Source organism: Pelodiscus sinensis, chromosome 1, assembly GCF_052426305.1.
Source record: "Pelodiscus sinensis isolate ZL-2025 chromosome 1, ASM5242630v1, whole genome shotgun sequence".
Lineage (NCBI taxonomy): Eukaryota > Metazoa > Chordata > Testudines > Trionychidae > Pelodiscus > Pelodiscus sinensis.
Genome location: NC_143052.1, coordinates 94,030,397 through 94,055,309, shown reverse-complemented (window position 1 = coordinate 94,055,309; position 24,913 = coordinate 94,030,397). Strand labels below are relative to the sequence as shown.

General features: G+C 49.7%; 1 protein-coding gene across 1 annotated transcript; it reads left to right on the top strand.

Moving 5' to 3' along the window:
- The first annotated feature begins 1,559 nt into the window (after positions 1 to 1,559).
- Positions 1,560 to 21,840, top strand: PICK1 (protein interacting with PRKCA 1). The gene is made up of 13 exons (XM_075937108.2): positions 1,560 to 1,769; positions 2,745 to 2,838; positions 5,100 to 5,211; positions 6,889 to 7,017; positions 7,145 to 7,211; positions 8,517 to 8,606; positions 12,843 to 12,896; positions 13,005 to 13,067; positions 13,501 to 13,634; positions 14,319 to 14,411; positions 18,058 to 18,108; positions 20,909 to 21,053; positions 21,537 to 21,840. The coding sequence occupies exons 2-13, from the start codon at positions 2,798 to 2,800 to the stop codon at positions 21,779 to 21,781; spliced, it is 1,224 nt and encodes a 407-aa protein (XP_075793223.1). The 5' UTR covers positions 1,560 to 1,769; positions 2,745 to 2,797; the 3' UTR covers positions 21,782 to 21,840.
- Positions 21,841 to 24,913: the final 3,073 nt, after the last annotated feature.

Here is a 24,913-nt window from a genome sequence, read left to right as displayed (position 1 = left end):
GATAAGAACTAAGACCACCAAATTTGGTATGCAGCTTCCTCTTCTCCTAACTTAAAGTAAGGTCAGGCTTTGGTAAACTGATTGGAGACAGCTATCAGAGAGACAGAGTGATCACTGGGGTAGCTGCCACAGCAAAACAATGTCCAGCTGTTGTGGTCTCCCCAGGACAACCCCTGGGGTTAGGCAGCGCTATCCAACTCCTCCAGAAGACAGTGGTACAGTGAACTGCAGCCCACCCACTCCCCAGAAGACACCCCCAGAGGAGAGGCCGGGAACTGCAGCTCACCCCCCACAGAGGAAACTGCACCCCCAAAGACAGGCCAGGGTTGGGAACTGTGACCTGCTCCTCCACACAGCCCCAGAGGAGACTCACTGGGGAGACTCCGAGGCTGGAAATCATAGCTCCCCTTGGACCAACTGGAGGATGGTGGGGCAGTTGGAGGACAGGTCCAACCCTCCTGGACAAGCTGGAGGCTTGGCAGGGGAGCTGGAGGCCAGGGCAGCCCACAGAGCCCCCACCCCCAACCCTGAACTGGAGGCTGGGGTCAAACCATACAGCTTTCCCCCCATTGAACAAGCTGCCATCCAGAAAGCACAATCCTGGGCCCCGGGGAGGAGCTGCCTCTGGAACACTGTCACCATTGCCACCATGATTGGCCCTGGTAAGTCACCCTCCTGCCTCCCTGCCCTATCTCCTGCACCTCCATCCTCTGTCCTGCACCTCCATCCTCTGCTCTGAGCCCAGGGACAGTGGGCAAAAGCCCAGCTGGGGAAGGCAAGCCCCAACCAGATCCTTCCTGGCCATGTGTAGAGCAGCCAGGGCTGCCCGGGGGGAGCGGTCCTTCCTCACCCCTAAACACTCCCTCCCTCCTCTCACACACACCAGCCCCCTGTCCCGAACCCCTCTTCACCCCACATCTAACTTGGAACAGAACCGCAAGTGACTGTTCTGGGTGTCATGGGCAGCAGGGGGCTGCTCAGAGCTAACTGGTTTCCCATTCACGACCCTAGTTGCAAGTTCAAGGTAACTTCCCCCCAGTCCCAGGGGCAGCCCAGCGTGGGCTGAGTGACTTTGCCCCTGGTCGCAGGGTTGCCAATTTTGATCAGACGTAGTCCTGGAGATTTCATCCCATCCCATCGCCCGTTAAGTCCTGGAGACTCCAGGAGGCTCCTGGAGGGTTGGCAATGACCAGCCTAGGCACGGGAAATGAGCCCCGACGGGGGTGACGCGCACTGGCGGGGGGGCGCAGGCAGGTAGTGCCGCCCCTGAGCGCTGCCGGCTCCTGTCACCTGCTATGGGCCCGGCCTGGCAGAGGCCACGCAGGCGCGTTAGCCCGGCGGCTGCGGGGCAGAGGCCCAAGCAGGGAAGTGGCGCGGGCGCCTCCCACGGGATGCGGGACTGCGCCAGAGCCGCGCGCCCGGCCAACGGCCGCCCCAACATGGCGGCGGCAGGGCGCGAGCCCACAGCTGGGCCCCGCCCCTTCCTCTATTGGCTGTCCCGAGAGCCGCCCGAGCGCTCTACGTCTCCATAGCGACCCGCTCTCCGTTCTCAGGGGTGGGCCTGTCTTATCGCGAGAAGAGAGCGCGGAGCGGTGGGCGGGCCCCGAGACAGCTGCTCGGACCGGTGGGCGAAGCCCGGGTGCGAGTGGGGGAGAGGGAGTTGGGATAGGTAGGCGGCTTCCGGCCCGGAAGTGACGTGGAGGCGCGGTGTTCTGACAGGTAGAGGCGGCAGGTGGATGCAGGTACCCAGCTCTGGACAGCTGTTTCCGGTGAGTGACTAACGCCTCCCCTGTGCCAGCTTTCCCAGCCCTGGGGGGGCACGTTCCTGGGGGGGGGGGCAGCTGAGGGGCCCCCTTAACCCCATACTGCCCTGAGCGCCGCGGGGCAAAGTCTGGGCCGGTCTCCGCCCCTCCCCTCACTTGCTCCCTTCAGAGCTGCCCCCCCCCCGTGCCAGCCTGACCCCTGCTCCTCACCTCGCGCAGCAGCGCGGGATCCCCCAGATCCTGACAACCCTCCACTCCATGCCAAGCAGCCACTAACCTGCTTAGCCCCTGGCAGCACTGACCCTGACAAGTCACCGCAGGGCACCGGCACCTTCTCACGCAGGCACACGCAGTCTCCCCACTTCCAGCACCAGCCACCCCAGTGGAGCGACAGAAGCTGGGAGACTCAGAGCAGAGCACGAATCCAGAGATGAACCGCTGTGCAGCTACTGTGATGGTGGTGGTGATGCAGAGAGGTGTTTGCTGCGCTCTTCTCTGAAACATGAGGGTGCGGGAGAAAGATGCTTCCTCAAATTGTCAGACATGAGAATACTTTCCATGAAAAAGCAGTGAGGGAAAACTGTGTTTAGCCCTCAGAGGAAGGAGGCAGAGGCCCGTGAGATGCATATCGACTTGCTGCAGAATCCAGAAGAAACTGAAATAGTAAATGGGTGAAGGGAATAAGACCCCAGATAGCTCTGGAAAGTATTGTGCTAAGCAGATTGAATGATGGGCTGTGTCCTTTTCTAAGTATTAGAGTACTTGTATACCTTGTGAAACAATAAAAAGCACCATTACCCCATCTCCAACCCTGAGCAGTGAATCAGAAGAGTCTGAAATATCTCCTTCCCAAACAGCTCCATCCCCAGTTAGCAGAGAGAAGGGGCCTGACAGAGGGCACAGGTTGATTCTTCAGCTTTAGCTGCTGAGCATTGATGAATTGAGAGAATTAAATTTACAAGTCTTTTTTCCTCTTTCCAGGCACTTTGGTGTAAACAGAGTTTCAAGTCAAAAGGCTCCAGACTGCCAGAGCGATGTTTGGAGACTTGGACTATGACATTGAGGAGGATAAGCTGTGAGTACTTTATTTCCCTTTCTTGACAATTAAATATCAAAGAACATGTTTACACTACAAAGGGACAGCTGCAGCTCTGCTGTGGTTCTATGGATACCTTTTATAGTGACTGAAAGGTTTTGTATCACTGTAGTAAATCCACCTCTTAAAGAAGCAGTAGCTAAGTTTGATGGAAGAATTCATCTATCAGCCTAACTCCATTTACAGGCAGTCCCCGGGTTACGTACAAGATAGGGACTGGAGGTTTGTTCTTAAGTTGGATCTGTATGTAAGTCGGAACTGGCGTCAGCTGCTGCTGAAACTGATCAGTTTCAACAGCGGCTGAATCTGGATGCCAGTTCTGACTTACATACGGATTCAACTTAAGAAACCCAGGCGTCCCCAAGTCAGCTGCTGCTGAAACTGATCAGCGGCTGATTCCAGGAAGCCCGGGGCAGAGCAACTCTGCCTCGGGCTTCCTGTAGTCAGCCCCTGGTCAGTTTCAGCAGCGGCTGACTTGGGGACGCCTGGGGCAGAGCAGCTGGGGTGCTGCTGGGTTGCTCCAGTAGCGCCGAGGAGCGGCGCTACTGGAGCAACCCAGCAACACCCCAGCTGCTCTGCCCCAGGCGTCCTGATTCAGCCGCTGCTGAAACTGACCAGCAGCGGCTGAATCAGGACGCCTGGGGCAGAGCAGCTGGGGTGCTGCCGGGTTGGTACAGTAGCGCCGAGGAGCGGCGCTGCGGGACCAACCCGGCAGCGCCCCAGCTGCTCTACCCCAGGCATAGGCAAGAAAAGCCTGGTCTGCTGGGGCGGGGGCACTAGCTACACCCCCCCCCCCAGCAGACCAGGGAGACGTGGGTGGCGGGACCGCCCGCGTCCTCCACGGCTTTGCTCCGTCTCCCTGGTCTTCTGACCAGGGAGACGGGGAGCAAAGCCCTGGAGCACGCTCACAGCGGGACAGCCCAGGCGCGCCCAGGCTGTCCCGCTGCGGGCATGCTCCGCGGCTTTGCTCTGCGTCTCCCTGGTCTGCTGGGGGTGTCCAGCAAAGCCGCTGGACCCCCCCAGCAGACCAGGGACACCCGAGCAAAGCCGCTGCCTGGGTGTCCCTGGTCTGCTGGGGGGGTCCAGTGGCTTTGCTGGACCCCCCCCCCCCGCAGCAGACCAGGGAGACCGGGAGAAGCTTTTCTCGCCCCGGAGGACACGGGTGGCAACACACCGCCCGTGAGCTCCAGGGCGAGAAAAGCCCCGTTCGTAAGTGCGGATCCGACATAAGTCGGATCCGCGTAAGTCGGGGACTGCCTGTACTTTGGGGAGTAGTTCAACCTAACTATTCCACAGGACTTGAAATTTTTCATAGCTGTAAGCAATATAGCTAGGTAAACCTAAATTTTAAGTGTAGACAATGCCTAAGGAGCTGCAACAAGGACCTGATCAAAGCAGGTAGAGTTGCTCACTCCTAGTGATGTGTATTGGAGATCTAGGTTCATTGTTCAGTCTTGAGGTCTTGCTCCCTATAGCTAGTGGGGTGGAGCCTTGCAGTGGCGGTGAGCAGAAGGGAAATCTTTCTGTTGCTCAAAATGATTCTTCCTATTTTACTGATTGCACAGCACTGCTGATGTGTTCTAAAGGGGTGCACTCTGCTAGGAGGGAAGTATGAAGTCGAAAGAAATGGTGGGAGTGTGTATAATCCTTAGGCCCATGACAAGCACATGGAGTTCCCCCCGCATGACAGCACTAGAATTTTTATGGAAATAAAAGGTGTGTGTGTGGGGAGGGGGGGATTCTTTGTTTTGCAAGAAGTTCTCACTGTCAGTCATATCTCATCCCTACATATTTGTGTTGTGTATTTATTTACTTAACTTTTGCACAGAGATGTGAAAAAATAGCCTCTACAATATTTAGACAATATTTAAACATTGTATGATAGGATATCTCTATTCCTCATATAAACTCTGAAAAAGATGCCTTGGGAGTTCTCTTTCTCTATTCCCAGTAACAGAAGACAGTTTTGATCACAGCATTGGATCTGCTCACTAGTCTACTTTCATCACGTTTAATCATTAGCCTCTTGTTCAACTTAGTGATTTCAAATAAACCTATTGAAATTATGTTTAAATAAAGTCCTGCCACTCTGAGCTGGAAGGCAGAACAGCAGCGGTAATGTAATTAATTCAGAGGAGACATATCTAGCATACTGTCACATTATACATTTTAGCTCTGGCGTGAAGATACAGCTATTTCAACTTGTGTCAGTTATCATTTTCCTCTCTATATTGTTCTAGTGGGATCCCCACCGTTCCTGGAACAATAACCTTGAAGAAGGACTCGCAGAATCTGATTGGGATCAGTATTGGGGGAGGAGCACAGTACTGTCCCTGTCTCTATATTGTTCAGGTGGGCACTCATGGAAGAAGAGACTATTATGATTTGTCCTTGTAAAGCCATGCTAAGCTTGACAGATGGAAACTGAGGGGAAGATGGAGAATCTTACTTCATACTCTGACAAAAGGGGAAAATGTATCTTCTTTCGTTTCCAGCAAATAGAAGTTTCTCACACTAGCTGTGAATAGTTCTGGAAGGATAGGGTTAAAGCCCCTGAATTCACCCACCCACCTGAGAATCAGCAGAGTCCTGGGAGCATATTAAAATTCAAAGGGGTCAGAGAGGGGAATGTCACATGTGATATACTAGATCAGTGGTTCTCAACCAGGGGTACATCTATTTTACAGGTCTTCTGGGGGTATATTAACTCATCTACATGTTTGCCTAGGTTTACAACAGGCTACATAGTAAAGTTGGCACAAACTAACATTTCATATAGACAAGTACTTGTCTGTGTGTCTCTATATGGTATACACTGTAATGTAAATACAATATTTATTTTCTGGTTGATTTATTTTTTAATTATGCGATAAAAATGAGATTATAAACAATTTTTCAGTAATAACGTGTCTGCACTTTTTTATTTTTATGTCTGATTTTGTAAGCAGGTAGTTTTTAAATGAAGTGAAACTTGGGGATACCAGATAAATCAAACTCTTGAAAGGGGTATAGTAGTCTTGAAAAGCTGAGAACACCTGTACAGGTTGAACCTCTCTTGTCTGGGACTCTCTGGCCTGGCAACATCCATGGTCTGGCAGGATCACGGATATTGCTGGACCAGAGAGCCCCTGGACCTGCAGGCTGGGTGGCCATGGGGTTGGCCCCGACAACCCTGGGACAGAAGAGCCGTGGCAGCCCTTGCAGCCCCGAGGAGTGGAGCTCTAGTGGCTCTACAGCAGTGGATCTGTGGCAGCTCTGGCGTCCCTGGGATAGCAAAGCTGCAGAAGCCCTGGTGACCCCAAGGAGCGGAGCCCTGGCAGGTCTGAGGAGCAGAGTCTTGGCTGCCACAGCAGCCCCAAATCTCTCCTGCTGATGCTCTGAGCCTTGGCAGCGCTGGAGCTGGGAAGCCCCGGAATAATGGAGTCCAATAGCCCCAGGTAGCGGCACCCCGGCAGCTCGAGAGACATAGCAGCCCTGGCATCTCAGAGGTGTGGCAGTTTCGGTGTCTAAGAGCAGTGGCGGCCTAGCCATGGTGGCCCTGGGACAGTGGAGTCCCAGCAGTCTTTGGGCTTGGAGCTGTGGCAGCCCTAGGGTGAGCAGAGCCAGATAACTCTGGGACAGCAGAGCTGCAGTGGTGGGGACTGTTCAGAGGAACTGGGAGCTGGGGTCAAGGGAGCTCCACTAGGTCTGCTGACAGACCCTGGGAGAGCCCAGAGTCCTGTCAGCAGAGGGATGGAATTGACCTCCCCTGGTCCGGCAATTCCCTAATTTGGGACCAGTCAGGTCCTGAGGGTGCCGGACCAGGGAGGTACAACCTGTACTAGATTTCAAGAAATCCTTCCCTAGATGATGCACAAAGTAGGGGTGAAAGGCCCCAGAAGGAACTGAGTACTTAGATTTCAGATCCCTATGGGATGTCTAAGGGTTTTGGGTCAGGAAGAGAAGAGAAATAGAGGCTGCCCCATAAATAAGACTAATTGCACTCCTCTCTGGCTCTGTATTTCCTCTGCTCTTTCTCTTCTTTTTTAGGTGTTTGATAACACTCCAGCAGCCCTAGATGGAACTGTGGCGGCTGGCGATGAAATCACAGGAGTGAATGGGAAGTCAGTCAAAGGGAAAACCAAAGTGGAGGTGGCCAAAATGATACAGGTGGTAAAGGTAAGAAGTAGGAAAGGTTCGGTGGTAAGGTTGGGTCACAGATTATATATAAACTGTTGTCCTTAGTAGAGAAGGCCCCTGCTGTTCAGTTCCAGAACCACAGCTCTGGCTTTGCTATTTCACCCAGGGAGAAGTGACAATTCACTACAACAAACTCCAAGCCGACCCAAAGCAGGGCAAGTCCTTGGATATTGGTAAGTCATGTTGGTTTCTCTCCTTCGATATGCGGGCAGGTAGTGAGAAGATCCCGGCCAAAATCAAATTTTGTTTCAGTATTTGTTTCTATTTTGTCTCCTTTAAATGAACATAAGCTAAAACTTGGGTGTGTTTGGGTTTTTTTTAAAGCAGTCCTTCCCTGTGTCACTAATAATACCTGATTATTTCAAATTAAATTACCGTTATCCTTTTTGCTCTTGCTTGCTTTCTGTATTGTGTGCAGTTTGGATAGTGAAACTTAACTAATCAGTTTCACTTATTGTCTTTTATTCAGTTGGCCCTTACTGCTGTATTTGGATTTTTGAGAGTACATGGAAAGATGTCAGTCCAAAATCCATGTTAATCTATTTTAGAAAATCATTATATTTCTCTCCATAGTGGATTTTGTATAACTTTTTAAAAAACAAAACTTTATCTTTTAAATTTAATCTACTTGAGTGTCCCCTTAAAACATGACCACGTTCCCAGCATTCTGGAAAAGCTGAAAAGGGTATTTATTTCTTTGGATTTGCTTTTCTTTTCATTCTTCGCTGTTGGTGAAGATGCTGACAAAGGAAACTCAAACAAGAGCAAATGAAAATGCACAGGGGCTGAGAAGTGGATTTTTGGGAAAAAATAAGAGTAAAGGGCCTGTGATTTATCAGAGGTGCCAAGTATCCACGACTTCAACTGACATCTCTGGAAGCTGCAGACACTCAACACCTCTGAAAATCAAGCTCTAAATGCATGTAGAGTAGTCATAGGATTCCAAAAAGTGTATAATTATCTTCAAGAATCCAAAGGGTATGGTCCCCAAACAGGGAGAGGGACTGTTCAGAGACTTTTAACTAAGAGTCATGAGATTAAAATTTAACCACAGGGAAATTTTTGGCTGAGCAATAAACCTTACATGCTTACTCTCACACTGTTCTGCTAACTTCGTTGGATTTAATCAGTTGAATAAAGTAAGCAAGATGTGGCCTTGAATGTCAGAACATATTTCTTATGTGTCTTTAGGCTGTGTCTTCCAAAGGAAGTTGTGAAACCCCTGTTGCCTGGGGTATATAGGACTTGAATAGAACACATATTGTTCAGAATATGCCTGCATTGGCCCAAGTTCAGATCTTCCCTGCATCTAATTTCTGTAGTATTCTCTTTCTGTTCTCTGCTCAGTCTCCTTTGCACTCTGAGTTAGGCTCAATCTAGCCATTTTGGTACCTGACATTTGAGAGTTTTGTTAATTGTATTCTTTGTGACTATGGAAATTGCTCTGATCCCAAGTTTGACTCTTTGGGGGGGTGTAGTTTTGAAGAAAGTGAAGCACCGATTAGTGGAGAACATGAGCTCGGGGACAGCAGATGCCTTGGGACTGAGCCGAGCCATCCTCTGCAATGGTAAGCAGCTATATAGAAAGGCATCTTCCTGTTTCCTTATTGTCGGTGTCAGTAAGCTGGTGCCCTATGAGAGGGAGTGTTTGTTAAGCTGGTGCCCAGTAGTGCTGTGGGGACAAGGGGTCTGACTAGGATAGGCACCTCTCCTAGTCCTTGCAAGAGTCACTGTCTTTCGTACTTAGCTCACAGTACAGTGAGAGATTCCTGAATGTTTTGACTGCACAATGATTGTTGTGTTACTGAATCAAAATGCAATACAAGGTTACATTGCCATGCAAAGTCAAAATAGTTATACCAACAAGCAACAGCCCTCATATCTGTTAGTGCAAGCCTGCACAACTCGGAAAGCGGCGAGAGCCATATTACTCTAAAGAAAACAGCTGCGGGCCGCAAGTAGGGATGCTCTCCCCAAAAATACCAAACACACATCTAAACATTTTTGTTGAGGAGGAAAAAAAAAAACCCACTGCGTGTCTCCACTTGGCCCCCTGGCATTTGTGTCTCCTGCACCCTGCCCCTTGGTGCCTTCCCCTTTCTCCTGACCTGTCCCCCTCCCCTCAGCACAAGTCCCTTCCCCTCCCCTACTTTGCTTCTGCCTTTTTGAATCCATCGGTCGCTGGCTGTGACGTCACAACGTCACACCAGCATCCTGGCGTCTGCCGGCATCCCGCCCTTTGGCTCGCGCCCCGCCTCCTCGCAATGGAGCTGCACGCAGGCAGCCCGGCGGCAAGAATTGCCGCACTTCCCCCTCCCCGGCGGCGCTCCGCTCTTCCGCCCGTCCAACGGATCGGATGGGGCTACGCTGCCCGTAGATAGCACGGGCCGCACAGTGAGCCCCTGCGGGCCGCATGCGGCCATCAGGCCATATGCTGTGCAGGCCTGTGTTGGTGTCCTTCGTCTCATTTCTTTGACTGCATTCTGACTTCATGCATTTGTTTCAGTTTTGTGTCATGTCATACCTTTTAGTAACCCTGTCTGAAATACCCTGCCTGTAAGTGTCCCATGTGCATAATAAACCTGGATTCAAAACAGTCTCAGTGGCTGAATGGTTGTCCCTCAAAGTGATGTCAGTCACACCCAGAGAATGCAAACTGGAAGTCTCCTCTGCAGTCCCAAATAGATACGGCAGTTTTGTAGCGAGGGATGTAAAATCCTGGTTAAAAAGTTTACTGGTTAAATGGAATGTTAAATATTCCGGTTAACCAGGATCCCACGGGCCTGGCCGGGCTGGAACAGCCTGAGATGTGCCAGGAGCTGCTTCAGCCCGACCAGACCACCAGTTAATGGCTTACCTTATCCACCAGGCCAGGGTTTCCCAAATTTTTGCCACGGGGACCAGTAAATCCATTCACGAGCTTTTGGAGGATGGGTAACATTCATTTGCATATTTGCGTATTCATTAAGCAACTGATGAATATGCAAATAAGTTGTTTCTGGTCCCCTCAAAGTCCCCAGTGCCAGCTTTAGCAAAGCTTTTGATACAGTCACCCACAATATTCTTGCCAGCAAGTTAAGGGAATATGGATTGGATTAATGGGCTGTAAGATGGATAGAAAGTTGGCTAGACTAGGGTTTCCCAAACTTTTTACTTTAATTGGAACCTGTTTTTTTTCAGTACTGTTTTTTGCAACCCAAAAATATAAATGCATATTTAAAAAAAAGAATGAAAAATGAATAAATTTTCACTGTTTCACCTGGCTGCATCCTCTGCCCAGCCTAGGCCAGGGCTTGGGGGACCCAGCGCTGCACGAGCACTCCAGGAGCCTGGAACATCCAGCTGCATCCTCCACCCAGGCCGGGCCAGGGCTTGGGGGACCTGGAGCTGTACGGGCACTCCGGGAGGCGGGAGCAGGAGCAGATTGGGGGCAGGGTGTCTGGCTAGGAGGGAGGATGCAAGGAGGGGTCTAGGGTAGAAGTTGGACTTCCCTGGTCTGGCATCTTCCGGAACTGACTGATTCCAGATGAGGGATTTTTTTGGACCAGGAGAGGTCATTTCAGGACCTCCCCTCCCCACTAGGCTTCTTTGCACCTCCCTCCCCGGCAACCCAACTGAGCTGCCCACCCCCGCTGGTTCCCTGCACCTTCCCCAAAACCGTCCCCCACAATCCAAGGGAGTGCAGCACCAGTTCCCTGCAGCCCCTCACAGCCCAGCTGAGTGCTGCCCTTCTGTTCCCTATGCCTTCCCCCATCCACCTCAGCTTAGTTAAGCCCCGCACTGGTTCCCCCACAACACAGCTGAGCCCTGTTTCCCTGCACCTCCCCCCAAACCCTGCAGAACTGCTGAGCCCAGCTCTGATTTCCTGCCTCTCCCTCCTTCCCCTTGAGTCTAGCCCTGGGTCCCTGGCACGTCCCTCCTCCTGCAGCCAAACTGAGCTCTGAGCTCTGCACCTCCCCCCACCCCCTGCAGCCCTGCCCAGCTCAGCCCAGCACCCCACACCTTTTCACTCTTGCAGCCCAGCTGAGCTCTGTTTCCCTGCACCTCCCTCCAAACCCCATAGACATGTTGAGCCCAGCACTGATTCCCTGCCCCTCCCTCCCTCCTCTTGAGTCCAGCGCCGGGTTCCCAGCACCTCCCTCCTCCTGCACCCTAGGTGAGCCCAGCGCCCACCCTCCCAGCCTTGCGCCCCCCCCAGCATGGCACCCAGGGTCTATGGCCCCCCCTGCTCCCGCCCTTGCTATGCCTCTGCCGGGAGCCCGGAATATCCGGCTGCATTCTCAGCTCAGCCTGGCCCAGGGTCTGGGGGACCCGGCGCCGCACGGGCACTTCGGAAGCCTAGAACACTGTGGCAGCCATGCTGAGACCTGGTATTTTTTTCCCATGGACCAGTACTGGGTCGCAGCCCATAGTTTGGGAAATGCTACACTAGGCCACTCCAGTGGAGTGTTAACCTCCCTATTCTGTACTTCCCGTATTAAACTGCAGCATAATGTGCTGTTACACAGCTGCCACCTTCCACTCTGCATGTTGTTTCATTTGAGTGGTGAATGAAGTGATTCTCCATTAACCCTTTCATATGTTTTAAGAATGGCTAAATTATTGTGCGATTGAGGCGGTAGGTCAAATTTTAAACCTGGTTACAAGTGCAGGGAAAACAACTTTTCCGGTTACGTATGGCCTGGACTTCAGCTTCTAATAGTCAAGGAGTTCGAGACTGTCCATATGTTCAATCTCAATCCCCAAATAATAAATGAATATGTCAGGCACTGTGAGATGTCTGTCTCAGTGTTGTGGGAGGGGTGAACTGGGCATTTCTTGTGATAGTCATCAGCTTTCTCATCTGAGTGGTGCACTAATTAACTAGCCGTTGCCCCTTGCCTCCTAATTTGTCACAGTTACTTAAACACAAGTTCTGCTTCATTCCCTTAGGATTCTGCCTTAGCATTTGTAACTCTTGTAAATAGGGCTGCCCCCTTCTGAGGGAAATGTGCTGTGTCACTGTATAACATGACTCCATCCACAACCAACGACATAACGTTGCTGGGGCCCTTTAACTAGTAGTTGGGTGCATAAGACACAACAGAGTGCTGAAAATCAGGGACCCACCCAATGAATTTCAAGTAGGGAGTGAGCCCAGTTATGAATCTCTGAATCCAGGTTGCATTTATTTTTAAAGTGTTTTCCTGGTGGGGTAAGGAGCCAGACTTTTGAGGAGGGGGGAGAGAGTATTTTCAACTGTTCATATAAAATACATGCCTGCTCCTTTCAGCCAGTCACATCCCTGTGTTCCCTTGGGGTATGTCTACACTACCCCGCTAGTTCGAACTAGCGGGGTAACGTAGGCATACCGCACTTGCAAATGAAGCCCGGGATTTGAATTTCCCGGGCTTCATTTGCATAAACTGGGCGCCGCCATTTTTAAATCCCTGCTCGTTCGAACCCCGTGCCGCGCGGCTACACGCGGCACGAACTAGGTAGTTCGGACTAGGTTTCCTAGTCCGAACTACCGTTACTCCTCATTCCACGAGGAGTAACGGTAGTTTGGACTAGGAAGCCTAGTCCGAACTACCTAGTTCGTGCCATGTGTAGGCGCGCGGCACGGGGTTCGAACGAGCAGGGATTTAAAAATGGCGGCGCCCAGTTTATGCAAATGAAGCCCGGGAAATTCAAATCCCGGGCTTCATTTGCAAGTGCAGTATGCCTACATTACCCTCCTAGTTCGAATTAGGAGGGTAGTGTAGACGTACCCTTGGACTTCAGCATCATAACCACCTGTTCTCCGGTTCTTTGTTCCCCTCTAGATGGATTGGTGAAGAGGCTGGAGGAGCTGGAGAGGACTGCAGAGCTGTACAAAGGTCAATTGCCCTCTTCTGTCAGACATGTGGGTTGGGATTGGAGGAGAGAGGATATACTCTGTGTCGGTGGGGTGATTTATATATTCTCTCCCTTTTTCCCCACCACAGGCATGACAGAGCACACCAAGAGTCTCCTTAGAGCTTTCTTTGAACTGTCACAGACACACAGAGGTAAATAGATTGGAAGAAACTCAGTCTTCAAATTTGTAGCAGACTGGCTACCCTAGCGTGGGGGAGTGGATGTCTATGGTATTATCAGATCTCAGAAGCATCAGTACTTGAACCCTGACCCACAACAAAAACTAGCTACTGTTGGAACGAGTGAGGAAGTGCTGCACTTCCTTCTGAGTCGGTTCATAAACAGTTCCCTAGCATGGTGTTAATGGGCATTGTGCTGCCATAGGTACCATCTTTCAGATGGGATATATGTGGGTCCTTGACTATTTGTAGTCTTTAAGGAACCCATGGCATCCTTCAAGAATAGGATTGTAACACTGTTACTGGCCAAATTATAGCTTGTGGAAATGATTTTTAAAATCAGACATGGAAACATCTCTCCAAATAACCCCTTTCTCCATTTATATGGATTTTTTTCTTTGCTCAGCATTTGGAGATGTTTTCTCAGTCATTGGTGTACGAGAACCACAGCCAGCTGCAAGTGAAGCCTTTGTGAAATTTGCAGATGCCCATCGCAGCATTGAGAAATTTGGGATCCGCCTATTGAAAACTATCAAACCGGTAAAGAATCAAAGTACAAGAGGGGAGGTTGGTGTCAGCATACTGGGGAAAGTGGGGGAGTGAGACCAGAAATGGAGGAGTCTGTCTTTGTGGCTCTCAAAAATTGTGTTGGGAAGAGTTAGAAATAACATTATAGAGACAGGAGAGGGATCATGTGATGATTACCTGTTGTATTCCCTACCTCTGGGGTATCTGGCATTGGCCACAGTCAGCAGACAGGATACTGGACTAGATGGACCTTTGCTCTGACCCAGTATGGCCATTCTTATAAAACTTTCTTTAAAGGAACTGTCTGGACAATTAAGACAAAGTGGAAGTTGTAAATGTATCAATAGTTTGCAGAGTTATTTGAACATAGTTGTTCAAACTTCTCTGACTGATTTCCCCCCACAACTAGACTGTCACTTTCACACGTACACTCTCCAGTATGCCTGTCCTCCTCTGGGAGGCTCCACATCTGTTGATAATGTACTTCATCTACACAGTTGCTTCTGTGCTTGAGCTCTCTGATAAGACTATCAGCAAAAGAGAACGTATAGTACCAATCGTGGTTCTGTGACATGGACACCCGCCCTTTTGTGAACAAGGAAGATTAAGTTAGCTCATTGCATGTAGCCATCAAGTCCTTTTAATGCTCCTTATTTTTCTGAGTTCTGTCACTTAATTAACATGTTTTCTCTGCAGATGCTGACTGATCTCAACACGTATCTGAACAAAGCCATTCCTGACACAAGACTAACCATCAAAAAATACTTGGATGTCAAGTTTGAGTACTTGGTAAGCTGTTCTTTCCCCCTCTCCCTCCCTTTTTTCAGTTTAAACACCTGGTAGAGGTGAGGTTTCATAGAGTAAGAGCACTTGAACAAAGAAAAGACCTATTCATTTACATGGTCTTTGTTTCCTGGTCAAGAGTATTTCATACCTTATCTTCCCTAGCATTTTCTCTGGTCTCCAGGACCCAAGAAACATGCTTCAGCTTCTTCCCTCGAAAGATTATTCCGTAGCCTAATAGACCTCACAAGTAAGGGTACGTCTACACAGCAACATTATTTCAAAATAACTTAACTTCCTGCTGTGCGGACACGGAATAGTTCAAAATAATGTCAAGCTGGAGGACTTCTTACGCCGACTCCTGTAACCCTCATTGTACGAGGAGTAAGGGAAGTCAGAGGAAGAGTGCTGTATATTGAAATAAGTGCTGTGTAGATGCTCCCAATTTCAAAATAAGCTACACAATTGACGAAGCTCAATTTGCATAGCTTATTTCAAATGAAGCCCTGCTGTGTAGACACACCCTAAGATGCATTTCCTGGTATCCACATGACATATTGCTTCATTGTATTTAACACCCTTATTTGTAAGGGGGTCTCCAACACAGTTTACTCTCTTGGAATCTCCTGAAAATGTCCTCTGCCCAGCATTAATACCCTTCAGATAACTTGAATAATTTCAGCTAGACAACTGACCATCTTTCCTCTTGTAGCCTGATTTATAGAATATGAATAAGAATGTCCAGTTATTACTGGAAGGGTAGACAGGGTTTTGTCCTTAGCTCAGGTCCAGTATTATTCAAATATATTGTTGGGAACTCTAATGTGCACAGGTGCAACAATTGCACAATAGAAACTTTTTTTATATTTACAATCAAATAATTGATTGATACATTTAGCAAAGTCACACTAAACTCTGTAAGGCAGACAGAAATACCTCAGAAAGTGCTTTTGAATATTCATACTTACACCATGAAATGTTAGTCATTATCTTCCTCATCACTGTCACTTTCCTCATCTTCCCCAGTGACCATCATTGTGGCCTCTCCCAAGAGCCATAGCTCTTTCTCTTTTCTACTGCGCCGGGATGCCACTTCTTATAATATGTTACCATGCCTAATGCAAATGCAGTAGGGTTTCTCCTCTCTCTCTTAGTTGTACTTTTCCCCTTACCAATATTAAGGTGCCCTTTTTTTATAGGGTAGAATATTTATGATTTCACCCCCCCATTATCATATACGTCAGTTCATTGCCATGGCCCTCTTGTGATCAGATGTTCTGTTCAAAAGATGTTAGTTCTAGTTTATATTTCTATGGCTGGCTGGTATCTTTATGGACAGAATTCCCCTTTATATTCTATTTCCAGTTCCCCAAAACTTATGGGTTGCCTCATGCTAATTCCTGAAGCCAATGTCTTATAAGTTTCAAACCTGTAGGTTCCTTGCATTGCTGTTGAATATAATAAAGCAGAATGTAATGTAAAGCGGTGAATATAATAGACATAGGCATGCACAGCACATTTCATTAGGGTGTGCACCCAAAGAATTTTTTTAAAATGTACTTTGACACTATTAGCCACACCCCTGACCCCCATTGGCCACACTTCTGGAGGTAACACTCTCTGGCCAAGACGGACACCTGACCAGAAGTAAAAGGTGTCATGTGACCCCCTCCTCTAAGGATTTTTCCCACCATCCTCCTACCAATAGGGATTAGTTTGACCCCCACCAAACCGCCCTCATGCAACTATCCTGCAATTGCATTAACCCAATGTGTGTGACATTAACTCGGGGGCGGAGAGGCTGGGCAAAGTGTTCCTTCTAAGAGTTTCCTCCCATGAGCAGAATTAATTTTGTGTAGTGCACCAGTACTGAGTTCATGTGGCTTGTTTGGATGTACCACTGTGGCACCCAAGATATTAATAAATATCTCATAAACCTCTACCTTTTCCCTCTGCTGCCATATCTCCTCCCCTTGCTCCATCAACTCCCCTGCTGCCTGCTGCCCTCCAACCCCTCACCCTCCTCTGCTGTCCTGACTCCTGCCCTTCTCACTGCCCTTAGCCTTCCTGAGACCTGCCCCCCTCTACCAGCCCTTCTCTCCCCCCTGTACCCACTCCTCCAGTAGCCCAACTCTGATCATGTGAGCTACCCCTCCTCATCCCCTCTCCTAACACCTCCCTCTACAAACCTGCCCTGCCTCTCTCCTCTGGTGCTGGTCCCTCCCCTGCAGGTGTCTGCCCTTCTGCTTCACCCCCAGAATCCCCTGGCACCTGCACCTTCCCTTACCCCTGCACCCTCCTGGTGCCTTCCCCTTCCCTCACTGCCCCTGCCCCCTTTGCCCTCTTTTTCTCTGATGCCCACCCCCTCACCACCCTCATGCCCCTGTGTTCTCACACGACTTGCTCCATCCCTGCCTTCCTCATGCCCAACTCTTCTTTCAAGCCTTCTCCCAGCACCTCCCCCTCTAGCCCACAATGCCCTTACCCTCTCCCCTCCCAGCATCACCCTGTCCCGTCTCACACTGACCCCTTCCCTCCTGCCCTTTTCCTTATTGTCTCCACTTGGCCCCCGGGCATTTGTGTCTCCTCTACCCTGTCCCTTGGTGCCTTCCCCTTTCTTCTCCTGACCTGCCTTCCTCCCCTCAGCACAAGCCCCTTCCTCTCCCAACCCTTCCTCTTATTTTCCCCCTTCCCCTCTTCTCCCCTCCCTTACCTTTGGCTTCTACCTTACAGCTTGCGGGGCTGGACTCAGAGCTGGCCCAAGCTATAGTCTGGCCAGGCCCTAGCTTAGGGCGCCCCTGGGGCGCCGCGTGGTGTTGCCGGGATGGGTGAGGCTGGGCCGCAAAAATGGCTCGGGCTGGCGTCTGTAGTCGGCCCTCAGCTGCTTCTGGAGCTGGGCCGCGCAGTTTTAAAGTCCCGGGCTGTGATGTCACGCCACACCCAGGTGTCTCCCCTCTCACCTGTTACTCAGTGTTTGAGGAAGCCGCGCATGTGCTCCCTCTGCCCCACAGTGCCCTGTAGATGTCCGAGGGGAATGTAAAGTGAGGGGCTGCGGTGCCCCGTCACAAATCCCCCTCTTCCTCCAGCAGCTGTTAGCCGGCCTGAGACATTAAGGTGTGCCTGGGCACACCCGGCACACCCCGTGCACATGCCTATGATAATAGAGGTATGCCCACTGGGCTACACTCTTAAATCAATGATTCTAATCATTTCTTGGCTGCCTTATTTATTCTCTCTTGGTGTCTTTTTGCTATGGTAGTACCCCAAACTGTACACAGCACAGGGCTTTTTAATAGCCTGTAAGTTCTTTAGGGAGGAACAGAAACTTCCTGTATGTCTATCCAGGGTCCAAATCTTTTTGAATGCTATTGTAACATAAATACAAACCTCTTCCCCTTCCTCCCTGCCTGCTTCCTAAGAACAGCATGCTTACCCTCCTTACCCCTTTCCCCAAATGGGGGTCCTTTCTCCAACTAAGATATCACATCTGGTCCAGCTGCACTTTTCCCACTGTATATAGCCACAGCATTTTTGAAACTGGGACAACCCCCAGCACTTTGATAGCTTCCAAGCAATCAAAAGCTTCTACTCTGTATGGTGATGACATTTTTTTAACCCTTGATATTTCGGTTTTTAATCTTTCCTTTGTTAGTCTTACTGCCTAAAAGTGAAGGAGATGGATGATGAGGAATACAGCTGCATTGTGAGTACTGAGTTTCATCCATAATGATTTAAGGTTGTATTTCTGTAGCATTTTGTCCTCTCTCACATGTGACCACAGAAACACATGGCTGTGCGTAGGCACATGTATGTTCCTAGGCTCATACATTCTAATTGTTAACATTTTCAAACCTTGAAGGTCTTTCAGTGCTATGCAGAAAATGTAACTGATCCCTTTGATGAAACACATCCCATCACTAACCTTTGGGACCAGTCATCATCTCAGTTGCATGCTCACTGAATTGTCTTATGTCCTGCTCTTCTAGTAATACTAGTATATGATAAGGATTATTATACGGTGTTCTCCTAATGCAGGGGTGGGGAACCTTTTGTGGGTCGGGGATTGCTGACACACAGAAAAATCAGTCAGGGCACACAAGTGAGAAGAAAAAAAAATCTTACTGACCTGACCCCTGACTGAGGAGAAAGACACTCCCCATATTCCCCTCACATGCCAGAGCCTAGGGAGGCCCAGGCTAGTAGATTTTGTGTGCTCCAGCCCCACGGTAGGGAGGCAAAGGGGGGATGGGATTAGAGCACTAGCACAGGCTTCCCAAAGCTGGGGGGAGCCCTGAGCCTTCGGGGGGCCGGATGGCTCCCCATCCCTGTCCTAATGGATTCCACTTGAGTATGAAGTTCAGTTTATCATACATCCGGTATTAGATACTTTGCATCCCACACTAATGGAAATTTGTTTGTAAGTTGCATTTGTAGTTGTTTCAGGAAAATGGATTTCAGGAGAAGCTCTCCTAGTGACAGTGTACATAAAATATACCGATGAAGTGGGTTTTACCCACGACAGCTCATGATACTATATATTTTTGTTAGTCTCTCAGGTGCCACAGGACTACTTGTTTATAAACTATACATAATTGTATTTGGAAGACTTCTAAAAATCCAGTGTAATCCTCAAACTGGCATAGAAAATAATTCTTAGCATCGAGTAGAGTCTTGTGAATCTTTAAAGTTCAAATCTTAACCCTTACCAACACTTTATAAGGTAAATAAAGATACGCTGGGTATGCCTCTGTTTTCCTAACTATAAAAGGGTGATGCGAATGTCCAAGGTCAGAGACGGAGTCAGTATCAAAGCTGAGATTAGAACTCTGGATTCCTTGGCGCTGAGAGGACCAGACAATGCTGCCTCCTTAGGAACTAGTAAAATTGAATAACCCATCAAGAAATAACTTAAAAAACAACAACATAGTCTGGTAGCAGTTTAAAGACTAAGAAAACATGTAGATGGTATCATGAGCTTTCATGGGCACATAGTTTTTAAAGTGCTACCAGACTAGGGCTACGTCTAGACTTGCATGATTTTCCAGAAATGCTTTTAACGGAAAAGTTTTCCGTTAAAAGCATTTTCGGAAAAGAGCATCTAGAATGGCACAGACGCTTTTCCACAAAAGCACTTTTTGCGGAAAAGCATCTGTGGCCAATCTAGATGCGTTTTGTGCAAAAAAAGCCCCGATCGCCATTTTTGCGATCGGGGCTTTTTTGCGCAAAACAAATCTGAGCTGACTACACTGGCCCTTTTGCGCAAAAGGGATTTTTGCCCGAACGGGAGCAGCATAGTATTTCCGCAAGAAGCACAGATTTCTTACAGTAGGAAGTCAGTGCTTTTGCGGAAATTCAAGCGGCCAGTGTAGACAGCTGGCAAGTTTTTCCGGAAAAGCAGCTGATTTTCTGGAAAAACTGGCCAGTCTAGACACAGCCATTATTTGTTTTTTTAAGTTTATCCTGTACAGAGTAACTCGGCTAATCCCGGAAGCCATCGAGAAATGAGGGTGATATGCACCCTGATAAATGGCAGAGGAAAATCTCCCCCCACCCAGTAGGATGACATTGTTGGGCTTTAACACATGTGAGTGAAAAATACAAGCTAGACCCACAGGCCCAAACGACTGTGTGTATATGGGGGGAGCACTATCTGCGGTGCTCTGTGCTGACAGACACCATCTCTTGCCTCTAAAGCCTGCTGTCAGACAATCAGTTCCATCCTCACTGACTTCCTGTGCCATGACTAGATGGAGGCAACACATCTGGGTAGACTTGCCCTATATAATTCAAAAGTGTTATGTATTAGAAAAGAAATCTTCATGCTTGCTTGTTAGGCAACATGCAAGAGGTGAAGCTTGCAGGAAGGTAGTTGTCACACACAGGCTAGGGATGTAAAACCCCATTAAATTACCGTGTTTTAGCGTATATAACCTGCACTCGTGTATAACCTGCAGTTTTTCTTTGCTGTGTTTAAAAAAACAAACAAACAAACAAACAAACCTTAGATTACCTGCGGACATGTATAAGCCGCGGGTTCTATAGGCTAATTCATGGTAATTGCACATACCAGGATAAACTGCCAGCATCCTGCATTCCACCCATCTTTTGTTAGGTAGCCATCCTGCTGCCAGCGGGGGGAACAGAGAGCGCAGCGCAGGCAAGCTGGCCGGCCTGTGGGAGGAGAGCCACACTCACACCCAGGCCCCACGCAGCTGCAGCCAGGCGCAACCCACCCTCCTCTGGGCTGGGGGAAGAGAGCACAGCGCAGGTGCGCTAGAAGCTCATCAGGCCCTCCCTGCGGCGGAGCAGAGCTGACCCAATTCTAATAGGGCAGCGCTGTTTATGAGTAAAAATAAACTTTTATACCCTGGGGGCAGGGAGGGGCGGTTTGTAAAAATGTGTCTAACCCGTGTGTTAGATACGTCAGTAAAGAAGCTGAGTGTGAAGCCTCTGGCACTGTGGGCTTTCTGGGAGTCTCTACAAGGGTGTGGTGTTCTTGGCAGGCACTGGGCGAGCCCCTTTACAGGGTCAGCACCGGGAACTACGAGTACCGCCTGGTCCTCCGTTGCCGCCAGGAAGCACGCACACGCTTTGCCAGGATGAGGAAGGATGTACTGGAGAAGATTGAACTGCTGGACCAGAAGCATGGTGAGTGTCACTGCCCTCCTTCAAGGGCCCTAAGAGCTTCATCCAGGCAGCTCATTCATTTAGCCCTTTTGGTCCCTAATCTCATCCCCAAAACCCTTGGTGCCGGTATCTTACTGACCTCATGCAGTCTGGTGGTTCCCTTGTCCTCATGGACCCTTCTGTCATGGTGCACGAGGGGCAGCTGTGCTCAGACCATGAATGTGCTGCATTTGGCTAATCTTTAGGCGAGAGGCTCACTCACAGCCTGAGGGTGGGTGGGTGGGTGAGGGGAGAGTGACCTCTGCTGTGGGTTCTGAAAACCCTGGGTAACGGATTAGTTGCAATTAGCTCGATCACATTCTGAGGTGCACATGCCTCTGAAATCGAGTCGCATTGGGTGTGGACATGGTGGCTGGTCTCTGAACAAGCAAAAGTGCATGTGAGAGGAAGAACACCACCTGCTCTGTCCTCCCCTGATCTATTCCCATCCCTTCCCCTCTGCAGTGCAGGACATAGTATTCCAGCTCCAGCGCTTTGTCTCCACCATGTCCAAGTACTATGACGACTGCTACGCCGTACTCCGGGACGCAGACGTCTTTCCCATCGAGGTGGATCTAGCACGCACCACCCTGAGCTACGGGCAGAAGGATGTCTTCTCAGATGGGGCAGAGGAGGAGGAGGAAGTAGGAGAGCAGGAGGCCAGGAGGAAGGAGGAGGCAAATGGCGAAAAGCTCATTGATGATGCCTGAATATGATGCCGCGGCGGGCGGGAAAGACATTAGAGACTGATAAAATCTGTTTCACATGGTGACTCGTCCTCAGTGATTTTCTGTATAGGTACAGCCAGGGATTCCTCCTCTGCTTCAGAGGGGGGCAGTTGGTATGACTTGGGCCCAAAGTCTGCTTTCTTTCCAACCTCCACTTTCTCCTTCCTTCCTCTTTGCTTGGATGGCTTTCCCCAGCGTTCTATTGCCCAGCTCAGAGACTGAGGTATAGAGGGTTACTGTGGGGAACCATGTGAGGAATTCCCTTCCTCCGCCTCCCCCCATATGATTCCACCTGCAGAGGGGACCCTTCTGAGTGTGAAGGATACATCCCTCCTTTTCTGATGCCTGGGTCAGCTAAAAAAAGCCCCTGAAGAGGCAGGACTATGGACGGCAAGAGCAGCTCCTCCCCATCTGCCCTCGCTGGATGGAAAAATGCTGAAGTCAGCAGGACCTCTCGCTCCACTGCTGATCACCCTGGGACTAGGGGGTTTCACCTCTCTACTCTCCCATTTCATATGTTGTTTACAATTCTGTTGCCCCTGCTGGCTCTAGGTAGGTGTCGGGATGGAAGAGGAATCTGCCCCCTCTCACCTCCTTTGGCTACTGTGTCCTGTGGAAGAGAAAAGGAAACGAGGCAACCTGATGTGTAGAACTAGCGACCTATTTACATCTCATTCACCATCAAGGGCCTGATGAGATCCTTTAAGGAAAGGGCAGCCGGAAGCCCTTTCCATGTGTTGCATCAGCCTCCCCTAAGAAAAAGAGGGGAACTGACCTTTATCAGAAAGGAACCTTCTTCAACTGTACAGGGGCAAAAGGCCAAAGGGAGGAGGTTTGTGAAATTGACACTGGTTCAGGGACTCTGGTCCACATGTGTCCATGGTCATTTCTTCTCTCGTGTTTTGCTCCTGGTTGACCTTCATCAGATTTGCTCCTTGATGATGTGCAGAGTGAGTACCCCTCCCTGTGTACAGATGCCAAGAGGAGTGATCATTATAAAACCAGGGAGGGGATGCTATAACCTTATAGCAGAGAACATGCTGGACCCAGAGTCTTATGGGGTGGGGAAAACTGCCTGCAGCTGGAAATATTTTAGGCAGATTATATAAGGAGCATGGACTATTACTCTCACCCTACAGCTCTCCTTGTTGCTACATGACTAGTCAGTTTCCCATTTCATGTTGCCTTGGGGCAGAAAGCCCAGCTGGAACTGTCAGCCCCAACACCAGGCAAGGGGAAAGGGAAGAATCAGCAGAAGTAATGGTTCCTCCTGACTCCCCTCCTCTTTCTCTCTTCTCTCAGGCTATATCTATACTGCAGGCTTTTTGCGCAAGAACATGTGTTCTTGCACAAAAACTTGCAGAGCGTCTACACTGCACGCGTGTTCTTGTGCAAGTAAATTTACAGTACAGCGTCGGAAAACGGCTTCTTCCGGCAGAGTTATTCCTCTCCCCACCAGGAATAAGCCCTCTTGCGCTAGAGCTCTTCCACAAGAAGGCAGTGTGGATAGGCAACATGAATTTCTTGCGCAAGAAACCCCTATGGCTAAAATGGCCATCAGAGCTTTCTTGCGCCAGAGAGCATCCACACTGCCATGGACGCTCTTGCACAAAAGCACATGGCAGTGTGGACGCTCTCTTGTGGAAGACCTTTTGCACAAGAACTCTTGCACAAAACAGTTCTTGCGCAAGAAGCCTGCAGTGTAGACGTAGCCTCAGAGTTCTGGTTCTATATAGTGGTATCCTGTTTGTGGCAGTAAGCTGGTGGCGAATGAAGGTTCTAACTTCTCCCCACTCCTTAAGGAGGGCATGTACCAGTTGCAAGTGAGAGAGGTGATGAAGGGCCTTAATTTATGATTTATATGTTTTCTATTTGTTTCTGGCGTCTGCTGTCGTCTTCTCCATGGGTGCCACAAGGCTAGCTGGGGCTAGGCTCCTCTGGATGACTTGAATGGACTTTTAAGACACTAATGGATGCCTCTAATAAAGAAAAACAGAACATTTCTATTTTCCTTTTTCGTGATCTGTAAACTCCACATCTGTCTGTTTTGGATGCAGCGAGGGACATGAAAGGTGTGCCTAAGCTGCATTCCTTTTGTCTTAAAGTGGATAGTAACGCCTGGAATGGAAATATGACAGCCAGCGCTGCAACTTGCTTTGCAAATTAAAGTGTGATGTGCATGCTAGATAAGGCTATTGACATAGGGGTGTCCTAGGTTCCCAGGTGCGCTGTGGTTTGGCTTAGAGGGCAAACATGTCCCTGTAGAATATGATAAATCTGGGCCTGAAGCATTCCTCGAATGGCAGAGATCAGAGGGCATCCTGGGGGAATGCGATGGGCAACCAAGACTAGGGAGTGAGCCACACGAGTCACCTGCCTTTGTCTCAATGGGCTGCATGAGCAGTGGTGGGCAACCTGTTGCCCACTGGGGTTCCACCTGCTGCCCATACACCCGCTTGCTGCCGCCTTCCCTCACACCTCTTGTGCACTGGGGCACTGGGGCCCTGCACTTCCTTCCTCTCCCTCCTGGCATGCTGAGTGCCATGAATCTGCTGATTTGCGCTCTGTCCCGCCCTCCCAGTGTTCGAACAGCCACAGCCAGCTGACTTGCAGTGTTCCAGCTCTGGGAGGGCTGGGGAGGAGGAGGGACAGAGCCCAAATCAGCAGCTTCACGGTGCTCCGAAAGTGCTGGGAAGGAGGGGGAGGAAGTGTGGGGCGCCAGTGCTTGAGAGGTGCATGGAGGAGGGGCAGGTGAAACTCCAGTTATAGTGCAATGTGATGGCACCAACTCTTCTTTTAACAAGCGCTCCTCCCGCTTTGTCCTGCTGAGGGGGGCTGGAGTCCAGATGGTCGCTGTTTGTATAGGAGTTGGACAAGAGCATCCACAATAAGGTATTGGAGGGGGAAAACGTATGTACGAAAATTCTGCGGGAGACGCAGTATGGAGCGCAGGCCAGTCCTAAGCTACAATAGGCTGTGTTCAGTGTAATTTGGAAGGGAGAGCAGCAAAGGTGGTGCTCTAGTAGCCTGATAGCCCCTGGCGTCTCACTGATGGGGGAAACCAGTCTGCTTCTGGAAGTTAGAATAGCCTGAGGGCTGCCATAAGTTGCCCAT

Excerpts from the sequence above, each read along its gene's own strand:
- PICK1 (XM_075937108.2), top strand. The coding sequence starts at position 2,798 with ATGTTTGGAGACTTGGACTATGACATTGAGGAGGATAAGCT. Across the intron at positions 13,068-13,500 it reads ACTGTCACAGACACACAGAG|CATTTGGAGATGTTTTCTCA; the intron begins GTAAATAGATTG and ends TTCTTTGCTCAG. Across the intron at positions 18,109-20,908 it reads ATGAGGAATACAGCTGCATT|GCACTGGGCGAGCCCCTTTA; the intron begins GTGAGTACTGAG and ends TGTTCTTGGCAG.